The sequence below is a fragment of the Marmota marmota genome, unplaced genomic scaffold (genome assembly GCF_001458135.2).
Source record: "Marmota marmota marmota unplaced genomic scaffold, marMar, whole genome shotgun sequence".
Taxonomy (NCBI): Eukaryota; Metazoa; Chordata; class Mammalia; order Rodentia; family Sciuridae; genus Marmota; species Marmota marmota.
The window spans coordinates 15073564-15084396 of NW_026000108.1; the positions used below are offsets into that span (position 1 = coordinate 15073564).

At 36.9% G+C, this 10833-nt stretch overlaps 2 protein-coding genes across 7 annotated transcripts in view; one reads left to right on the forward strand and one right to left on the reverse strand.

Annotated features, from left to right (window-relative positions):
- Pacrgl (parkin coregulated like) overlaps nucleotides 1–10602 on the forward strand; it is a 51626-nt gene extending 41024 nt beyond the window's left edge. The window contains exons 9-10 of one of the 2 annotated variants that reach the window (XM_048784271.1): nucleotides 5814–5875; nucleotides 10120–10602. In XM_048784271.1, coding sequence (XP_048640228.1) covers nucleotides 5814–5828 — 15 coding nt within the window. In that variant the 3' untranslated portion in view covers nucleotides 5829–5875; nucleotides 10120–10602. Of the gene's footprint in view, nucleotides 1–5813; nucleotides 8369–10119 lie in introns of those variants that run through there. The other variant, XM_048784270.1, reaches the window with a different exon arrangement.
- Kcnip4 (potassium voltage-gated channel interacting protein 4) overlaps nucleotides 1–10833 on the reverse strand; it is a 1063150-nt gene that overhangs the window by 17322 nt on the left and 1034995 nt on the right. For all 5 annotated transcript variants that reach the window (XM_015481989.1, XM_015481998.2, XM_015481995.2 and 2 more), the window contains one exon: nucleotides 5315–5385. In XM_015481989.1, coding sequence (XP_015337475.1) covers nucleotides 5315–5385 — 71 coding nt within the window. The remainder of the gene's footprint in view (nucleotides 1–5314; nucleotides 5386–10833) is intronic.

The following is a 10833-nucleotide window of genomic DNA, read 5'->3' on the forward strand; positions in this document are numbered from 1 at the left end:
AACCACTCTGGAAGCAGTATGAAGAATACTCAAAAAATTAGGAGTAGAACACCATTTTATCTGGTTATACCACTCCTTGCTGTATATTCCAAAGAGTTAAAATCAGAAGAGTTAAAATAAAAAGAGTTAAAATATAAACAGTGATGTAGCCCATCAATGTTTATAGCAGCACAATTCACAGGAGCTAAGCTATGGAGCTAACCTAGGTGCCGTTCAATAGATGAATGGATAGAGAAAAAAGAAAGAAAGAAAACACAGTACATATACACAATGGAATATTACTTAGCTATAAAAATAAAACGACTTTATGACTTTTGCTAGCCAATGGATGGATGTGGAGACTATCATGCTAGGTCAAATAATCCAATCCCCAAAACCTTTGGGTCGAATGTTCTCCCTGATGTGCAGATTCTAACACACAGCAAAAGGGTGGAGAGGAAGAATAGAAGTTTAGCAGATTAGACAAAGACGAATGAATGGAAGGGAGTGGGGATGGACAAAGAAAGGCAGTGGAATGAATCTGATAGAACTTTCCTATGTACATATGTAAGTACACCACCAGAGAAACTGCACATTATGTACAACCACAAGAATGAGATCCTAATTAAAATATGTCCTTCACGTTTGAAATATGTTACAATGCACTCTGCTGTCATGAATATCTAAAAAGAACAAATTTTATAAAACGAAAAAATAGGGGACTGGTTTTCTGACTATAGGAACTTATATACATATTTATTGTATACATTTCTCTTGTCTCACAGTGATCTTGTACTCTCTGCACGTTTCATTGAACATTCCACTGTGCTACAGGGAACTGAAGGAATAAGCACTTAGAATCCACAGGAAGTAGAAGGCCAGAGAGATTGTGGCAGAAGGAGCTGATCACTTGTGGGTGGCAGGGTGAGAGGGAACAAGAAGCACCCAGAACACACACAGCAGCAACACAGTCCTCAGGAATCACCAGAGTCTTATGGATGGGACCCAAGTTAAGGAGCCCTCAAGGCAAGGAGTCTACAGAAATTAGCCATGGATGGATGACAGCAAATTCCACCAGGACACGTTTTTTTGTTGTTGTTGTTGTTGTTCACTGACATATCTCTAACCTCTGAAGAGTGTTTGGCACATAGGAATGCTTGATAAATATTTTCTAAAAGAATGAATGAAATGAAAAGATGTATGGCCTGCAGAGCCAACAGAACTCTCTACTCAGTCCTTTACAGAAAAGTGTGCTGGCCCCTCCTTAAAAATCACAGGTTTGAGAAACTTTGGGAGAACTGGTATTCAATCCAGGTTCCAATATACTTAACTCAATGACTTTGGACAACTCAACCTATCTAAGTTTGGGATTCCTTATCTCCAATACATAGCTAGTAATACAAGTAAAATTTTTCATCTACAATTTATTTTTAAAAATTATGAACTTAAAAAAAAACACTGGAAAGGCAGAGAGAGATGGTGATTCTACACTAAAACTCCTTTTAGTGAATGTTGTTGCTAAAACCTGAACTTGATTGGCATGAAACAATTTCTAATTTTATCTATCTTTCCATTGTGTGTGTGTGTGTGTGTGTGTGTGTGCGTGCGCGTGTGCATGTGTTATTGCAGTTCTAAAATATAAAAGGCTCTGAAAAACAAAATCCCTCTGGCTCAAAGGATTTCATATTAGAAGATATGGGGATAAGGGATTGGGATCTGTATTGGGGATCTATATGTACTTTAACACAATCTGGGGCCAGACTGCCTGAGTGTGAATCCTGGGTCCTACTTTCTGAGTGAATGCGACAAGTTGTTTAACTTCTCTGTGATTCACTTTTCTCATTTGCTAAAAAGAGCATATTAGCAATACCTAGAAGGATTAAACAAATTAGTATTATGTAATTTCTCAACAGGATGCCAAACATAATGAATGCTAATTCATTCCTTTGGGTTGCTTCATTCAAGCATCAATTAGTATTATTGTTGTATAGCTACTACTATTGTTAATGATATTTTAGGCAAATAATAACATAAATGCTTATTATAACCAGATGCAGAGCTATCTTTCATCATGTTGCAGACAGAGTGATCACCTAGCAGTTGTTTGAATACATTCAAAGACAGGTCATCACTATGTAATATGATGACCAACATCATTATTAACTATATTTGTTAGAAAACTCTCTAAGTTATATTTTTATTGTTAACATCTAATAGATATCAAATATGTAGTTGACACAAGGCACAGAACCAAGACCTTTAATGACTTTATTACTTTTCCATTCTTCCATTATTCAGTGAAGTTATCTTGGTTGCTGATGTCTTACTGATATGAACAATGAGGCCAAGTGTTAAAATACTCAGCCCAGGGTCTCATAGCCACTTGGTGGCAAAGTGGAGATTAGATCTAATCAGACTTAAATTCAGGGTCCTTCCTGACTTATTCATTCTGCCCTTCAGGTTTAAATTAAGTGGAAAACTTCTATTTCTTAATATCTTAGAATCCAAGCAGTCCCTCTGCCATTGCAAGAATATAGTGTTGCTCCTCATAGCATCATCCTTTCCCAATCATTTCTGCTTCCAAGAAACTTTGCAAATAGGTAGTCAACTTAGAAAAATAACTGCAATGGCCTCATGTTGGTTTTGACTCAATATTTATTAATTTAGCCATTTGTTTGCCTTTAAAAGAAAAGCATTGTACCTACATGCATACCTATAACCATTACGACTAATTTCCCAAGTTATAATCAACATTTATCATAATTACTGGTATATTACATAAACATTATAACAGCAGTGTTATGCATATTCCCACATTATTAACATCAGACTGAATTTACAGGTAAAATTGGACAAAGGTGTTACAGAAAATCAATGGTATATTTCTGAAGCATAAACTATTTCAAGTAATGAAATAACTAGTAGTTTTTGCCCTTCTCAACCTCTGTAAACTAGCTGTAATAGTTTTTCTTATGTAAACTGGAAGCTTTGACTTTCCTATTAAAGCTAAACTAAGGCTATATTAGAATTAATTTTATGCACAAAGTACAGTAAACATTAATAGGATAATATTAGCTTAGTCTTGACTTTGTAATTCCAGTTTCTCTCCGAAAAATAGTTACATGGTTAGATAAAGATGTCTTTGTCTACTTAGAGTCAAAATAAAGCCAATTTGGGGGATAAATGTGGTGAAGACTGAGGGAGGATAGAGGTTACACACAGGCCAAATTTCTAGTGACAGATATGGCAACAGGAAGCAGATGATGGAATGGGACCAGCAAGGAGATGGCAGACTAAGCTGCCATCAGTGGATGAAATGTTACAGGGGATTGGCACTTGGGACATTCTCACACTGTCCACTCTTCCTCCACTAACTGCTCCTCCCATGTCCATGCTGACCCATCCTCCTGTCTTAACTTCTTAGCTTACACCTCCTTAGCCCCTGCCAGCTTCTTCTTTTATCAGTGGTATTTCTTGGACAAATGATGCTATTTGGGCCCACAGTCTTCAAGGAGTATGTATGAGGAGATGCTTTGATGCACCTGACAGTTCTCCCCTAGACCACTGATTGACATCCCAGGAGGCTCATTTTTTTTTTTTACTTTCTTTTTTTTTTTTATTCTGACACCCTAACAGTCCTTGTATCCAGAGAGCTTTCCAAATTAAGTTTACTTCTCCTAAACATGACAGATCTTTTTGTCTAGTGATTTCATTTTAATATCAATTGACTGTGTCCACCCCTGATCCTCAATGCCTTAGACTGCAGTTCGTCCTTTCACCTTTCCTGTATGGAATCTTGGAATTAAAATGCTCTGATACATGAACACTCCTGCTGCCATTTCCTTAGCAGTGCCTCATTTCCTGCAAGACAGTCCAACCTCCTATCAGCATCCTGCCTAAGACTTGTCAGGCCCTGGCCTGTGCCTCCTTCCACACCTTTCCTCTGGCTCTCATTTATATTCTGTCTTCCCCATGATTTGCAAATGCTTTCTCTTCCTTCAAGCCTGATGTACTCTGTTGGACCTCAGCCACCTGCTCCACAGCTTCCCACCATCTTTGTTCTCTTGACCAGCTTCTGCTGTTTCTTTAAGACTTAGTTCATTGATCTGTCTGGGCAGGCTCTGCCACTAGTACCTTCTCCTTGCTGGTCCCATTCCATCATCGGCTTCCTGTTGCCATAGCTGTCACTAGAAATCCGACCTGTGTGGAACCTGCATCCTCCCTCATTGTCCACCACATTTATCCCCCAAATTGCCTCATTTTCACTGCAAATAGACACATACATCTTTATCTAACCATCTAACTATTTTTTTCTGAGAGAAACTGAAATTACAAAGTTAAAAATGGATGTCTACTGCCCAGTGACCAAGCACAGGTATTCAGAACTCAAGCAAATGGATGAGATACATATTCTACTCATAACCCAAATGAAAGTCTTCACTGGTGGTCAGAGTTAATATTTAGTTTATTCTCCTATCACTAGATGTAAGTATATTACTTTTTTGATCTTCTATGTTCTACAGGAAGAATACGAATTATTTCATCTCTCTGTATAGTGACTACACATCTTTATCTAAATATCTATATATCTATAGGTATCATCTATATCTAAATATCTAAATGCCTCCATACATACAAATATATCTACAAATATCTATACATCTAAATACATATATTTATAAATATGTAAGCATCTATTAATATATCTATAAATATGCCTATAGATATATTTATAGATATCTATATGTCTATACATTATATATATATATGAATATATAGATAGAATATTCACTTAGCATATATATTCACATATGCAAATTTTCCTGGATGGTCATATACACTATTTCATGATCAAAATTACATACTTTCTCTACAGATCACTTCAAATTTGTAATTAGAAAGGAAATTTATTTATAATCTTGTCAGTGTGGTTGAATATAACATTTTTCTGTATGTATTTTCTGTTCCTCTAACATGCCTTCCACAGCAGGGTTTTGACTTTACCATCTTTGTATTTCCAGGGCAGACAAAAGTAACTGGACCTGAGTACCCCCCAGTAAACGTTAGTTAAATCACTTGCCTTCTGTTCTCATGCAATTGAGCAAAGCCTTATATAAACTGGAAAATAAGCTAAATATGGGTTGTAATTTGTAAGCCTTTTGAAAGATAAGGGCAGCTTCTTAGCAATTCAATTGAGAGAAATGAGGTGTTCTAGGGCTTTTTCCCTCTGCTCAAAAATGATCAAATCACCAAATTCAAGTTTTCCTACTGAAAAGACTAAAATCCCTTTCAGGGTGTCTTAAGTCAAATAATGTAAAAAGAGTCAACAGCTTACCTCAAAACTCACAGCTCCATTGTGGTCCGTATCGAATGCATTGAACAGAAAATGTGCATACGTTGTAGAGTCTGAAATATAGAAAGGGAATACCATTAGGTCAGTGTTTAGTTGCCACAGAAGACTTGGCTAGAAGGTCCAAGCCTCCCTGTACTCAGGACAATCAATCCCCTCTTCCATAGTTCATGTTTTCTTCCCAGCTGTCTCCTCTCTCTTGATAGAGGACTGAAACTTGAGGTTCATGGATTGAACCCCATACAGAAGCCATAGGTGACAGATGTTCTCTGTGAGCCTCTTGCTGGAAATTCTCTGATCCTAATATGTGTCTGAATAATGGTGTCACTGGGGCTGTGAAGATAAAGAAGGGTACATTGAGGCATTGCTTTGTGCATGGCTGAGACTCTCTCTATAAGTAAAGTCATAAGAATACAAGTAAGGTGATAGTGGTGAATTGCTATTACTTGTCATTAATCGTACTTTCTTCGTGTTTACAACTCAGGTAAAGGTATTCTGAAGACTCAGCGAGGTTGAAAAACTTGCTTAAAGTCACACCATCAAAAAGTAAGTTGGCAGCTTGGAGCCTCTGAGGATGGCCTGCAGCCTGCAAGATTGGCTGATGAACTGGGGACAATGGTGACTTGGAAGTTCTTTGGCCAAGTTGGAAGTTTATTGGAGGTGCCCAAGATGTCCTGTTGCCTGCAGCTACATTCCACGGGGAGCCCCTACTCCATCTGAGTCCTGGGTGGGATTTGAGGCTCTGGGTAATGATGGACAATATGGACAGGTCGGTAACTGTCATGACTCAGGACACCAAGGACACGGAATCCCTGTAAAACCCAGTTCTTCCTCTGTGTTTTTCCTCCCTCCTTTGTCTCCCATTACTGCTTTGTTTCTCTAATCTCTATTTTTTTTTCATTTTGAAAGTTTATTTTTCCTTATTGTTTTCTTTTCTTAGTGTCAGCTTTCATTTTAAGTGCTTTTGTGCTTGACCCTTGATCAAATTTACATGATTAGTTTAAATGTTTCTTCTCATGGGTTTTAGCCTTTTGTCTTAACCTTTGTTATCTTTTTAAAAAATCTAACCTTTCAGCTCATTGGCTCAAGCCTTATATCTTCTGTTTAAAATCGCACTTTTATTTTATGACTTTTAGCTTTAATTCTTACTGGTATTTAATCTAACTTCTATTCACTTTTTACTTTATGAATTGTTTTTTGAAGGCTGTCAAGAACTAAGTCAGAGTAGAATGAGTAGAGAATTGTCTTTCCCAAATCAAAGATAGGACAGACAACCAAGTTTTTTGGGGAGCGCTTTGCTCTTGCCCAGTCAACGTGAACAGCATCATGGCCCTTCTTGAAACATGTTTACACCTGTCAGAAAAAAATCCAGACTCTTCCTATGGTCTCAGGGACCATGGCCTACTTAGGGGTTGTTTTTCCTGACTGCTTCAACTCAGTGAAGGTCACACATTTCATACAGTCAACTCTACACTTGGTTTCTCAGAATGATGGTGACATCTTCTCTCATCTCTGAACATTAAATATAATATGAGGAATCATGAATTATTAACATTGATTTCAGTGAACTAATCAGGCACCATAATTGGATCTAAATAATATGTGAAACCATTATGTCTAGAGTGTGTGTCCATCTAGTATTGATTGATTGCAGGAAGAGATTTTTTTGTTGTTGTTTTTTTGTATGTGGGACCAAGGGTTTAATTGCATTCTACTTAGAGCTATTGTTGGGAAATTTCACTGCAGAGTAATCAAGAATTGGCAGCCTGTTCTTTGCAAAGTTTTCTGCTCTCAATAGTACTCTTTCACAGACTTCTTAAACTATTTAGTGCCCTCTGGAGATGTGAGTTGATAGGCAGTATGTTAAATTTATTTTAGGGGAGAGGAAAAAAAAGAAGCGATTTTGCATATTTTATAACGGGGCTTCATTAAGCAAGTCTCTTGTTACCCTGTTTTTACAATCAAGGTAAACATCTTTACCCCAGCTAGCAGAACTCACCATGAATAATGGCTCAGAACAGATGATGCTTGCAATTTTTTTAAACTTAAAAAACAAGAGAATATAGGCATATGATAATTACTATTCTTCTCAATGTGATTTCTCTAGTTTTAATCTTGATGTATGGCAATGATGCTTTCAAGGTTTACACTAATATGTTACAGAGGACTTTTTGTTCTTGTCAATGGACTTTTGCAATTCTCCTTGAAGTTAAGCCTGATTTACATCCTAGATTTATCATGCAGATGGCTTTTGTTAATAGTGTAGTGAAGTCAGACTACCTGAATTTTAATCTCAGCTTTACTAAGGATTCACTCTGTGATCTTGGGCAAGCCGACATATCTCTGAGTCAGTGTCCTCCTCTTCAACAAAGTGCTAATAACAGTATATATTTCATAGATATGTCATGAAGTTTAAAGGAGATAATATATGTGCATCATTTGGAGTAGTTCTAGGTATCTATTAAATAGTAGAAAATATTAGCTATTATTATTCTTTCATGAACAAGCCACTCTTATTTAACTATCTTTACAAGTGTGGTCAAATTTCTTTCAAACTTTTTTCACTTAGAACACTTCCTATTTTTGTGAAGCCGCTGTTTTGCACCTAGGTGACTGGAGTTCTAATCTGATACAATTTCACGCTCAATAAAGGCCAGTAAAAAATAAATGAGCCTTCTGATGGAGTCTGGGTTTTTTTCAGGCAAGTAGTGAAAATGTTTAAAGAAAGGTAGTGAGGCTACTAGCTTTGATTGAGCAAGAGGGAGGAGCCTGGCAGGGAGGTGGATGTAGCGAAAAGTCCGACTGTCCACAGGAGCTTGTGCACCCTGGCTTCACCTTACTCTGTTCTTTCCAGGCACACGGTAAATGGTAAACTATTTTTAACCGGATGAATAACTGGTGTCCTGAATTCTAGGTTCCAGTGCAGTTGAAGGTTTAAAAGACAGCAATGATCTCCCTTCTCCCCACGTCTTGATGGTCTTTTTTGTTCACACCTCCTTATATCACAAAAATAATCACTGAAATAGACATGCTGAGATTGTCTCTGTTTCTTATGATTGTATTGGGGAGATTAAAAGTATATGTCTAAAATTTATAGTTGGGAAACAAAATTAATAGACTCTTCGGGTAGGATGAGATCTTAAGATGCCATTTATCAAGTTATCTACTTTTAACAAAAGTGGAAAATAGGTGCAGGTTGTTTTAGTGACTTAAGAAGGTCAGCTAGTTTCTAAATAGTAAAGTTGGTAATGAAATGAAGACATTTCATTACCAACTCTGAAGTAAAGAACACTAGAGTAGGGGAAAAAAAAAACAGAAAAATTTCTTTGGTCTGACTTCTACATTTTCTAGAAGAATGACTTCAGGCCCAGAAAAAATAAACCACTTTGTATTCACATATCTCTGTGTTGTATAATATCACATTTTCTTAATCCATTCATCTATTGATGGGCATCTGGATTGTTTCCATAATTTTACTATTGTGAATTGTGCTGCTATAAATATTGAAGTGGCTACATTGCTATAGTATGGGGATTTTAGATGTTTTTGGAAAAATATTAAGGAGCGGGACAGGGGTCATATGATGGTTCCATTCCTCATTTACTGAGGAAACTCCACAACTAATTATTCTTCTTGTTTTGGCGCAAGGAATTGAAGCCAGGAGTGCTTAACCACTGAGCTACATCCCCAATCCTTTTTATATTTTATTCTAAGACAGGGTCTCACTAAGTTGCTGAGGCTGGCTTTGAACTTGTACTCCTCTGGCCTCAGCCTCATGAGCTGCTGGGATTACAGATGTGAATCAACGTGCCTGGCTCACATCTAATTCTTGAATGATGATCATGTCTCTGGTTTGTGAAATGAAATAATTTTGGATGACTTTTCTCACCTTAACCCCTTGCTCCCACATGAATTTAAGCACGAGGTACAAAATTAGCTTAATGCATTTAAATATACAATTCATGGAATTATTACTATGGTAAGGCAGGTTACTATGCATGAATAGTAGCTTCTGTCAATAAGTCCTCTAGGACTGGAGGTGCAGTTCAGTGACAAAGCACATATTTAGTCTAGTAAGGATTCAGCCTCCAGCACATACAACACACAATTGTCCTCCATAAATCACTCTAAAATATTGCTAGAGATATTGTCTTAGAGTAAGGAAGATATTCAGTGAGTGGAGTTTTCTTTTAAATTTATTTTCATAGCACTCATCTAAGTTCAAGTGCCTTGAGTCCTTTGTACCTAGCGCTGCTCAATGAATATTTCCTGACATGTTCCTCTGACTTGGGCTCATTTATTCATTCATTTAATAGCTATTAATAAGGAACCTAGTATAGCTAAAGTAAGTGCAAATTTCCTACAACATAAGTAGGAGTATTCAGAAACTCCAGTTTTCATGGGATTTTGAAATGTGTCTTGAGCTAAGAGTTTATACACTGAAGCTTCTATTATATGTGATGGTGGAAAAGTAACCACGCAGGCAATAATGCCCTCAAGCCTTTCCCTATTGTTTGCCTTCTAGTAGGCTTTCTAGAACACTTCTAGAAAGTGTTCAGTACAGTTATGCCAACATCCAGAACACCAAGCAAGCTATGTGAGACATAGCTCACACTAAGCCTTAGAGAGAACTTAAAGCCAGACACAATACAGATGGACACAATACAGATTGCACAGAGGACTCTGTATAAAAGATAAAGCGTTTTTGTCATGGAAAAAGGAAAGAGATGTTGTGATTTACCCACACATCGGTGTTACTGTTCATAATGTCATAAACCTGTTGCTTTCAGACCACCAACCTGAATAAACAATGGCCCCATGGAAGTATGAAGATGGTGTGACATGAATTTGCCTGCCATTCAAGACCATGTTCTTCATTAGGACATGTTTCCTGTGCTAGCTAGCATCAGTGTAAGATACAATTTGTATGCATGATATTAATTTTTAAAATTTTAAGTCATTATTCTTTAAGATATTTCATTCCTGTCAAAGATACCTAGTACTCTTAGATTTATGCATTCAATTAACATAAATAATCAAAGAATTTCTAAGAGAATAAAAGTGATTTTCTGTAAATCCCTTTGGATTTTATAACAAGAATCCTTTGCAAAGTACATGTTCGCTGCTTCGGTAGATATTCTCTTATGTGGAAATGTTGTCTTTCGAAGAAAGATAAAATTTTAATGTGGAACCATATCCAATTTGTGGCATGTAATAACCTTTTTTTAAATAATCAAAAAGTAACTAAGATTTTCTTTTTTTTTGTGGAAGCTTTGATAGCAATACCTACCAATATATTGGCAGTCAGCTAATAAAAATGATTTTGTTAAAAAATTCATGTTTTACAACAACAAGTGCTGGAGAGGATGTGGGGAAAAGGGTAGTCTTGTACATTGCTGGTGGGACTGCAAACTGGTGCGGCCAATCTGGAAAGCAGTATGGAGATTCCTGGGAAAGCTGGGAATGGAACCACCATTTGACCCAGCTATTGCCCTTCTTGGACT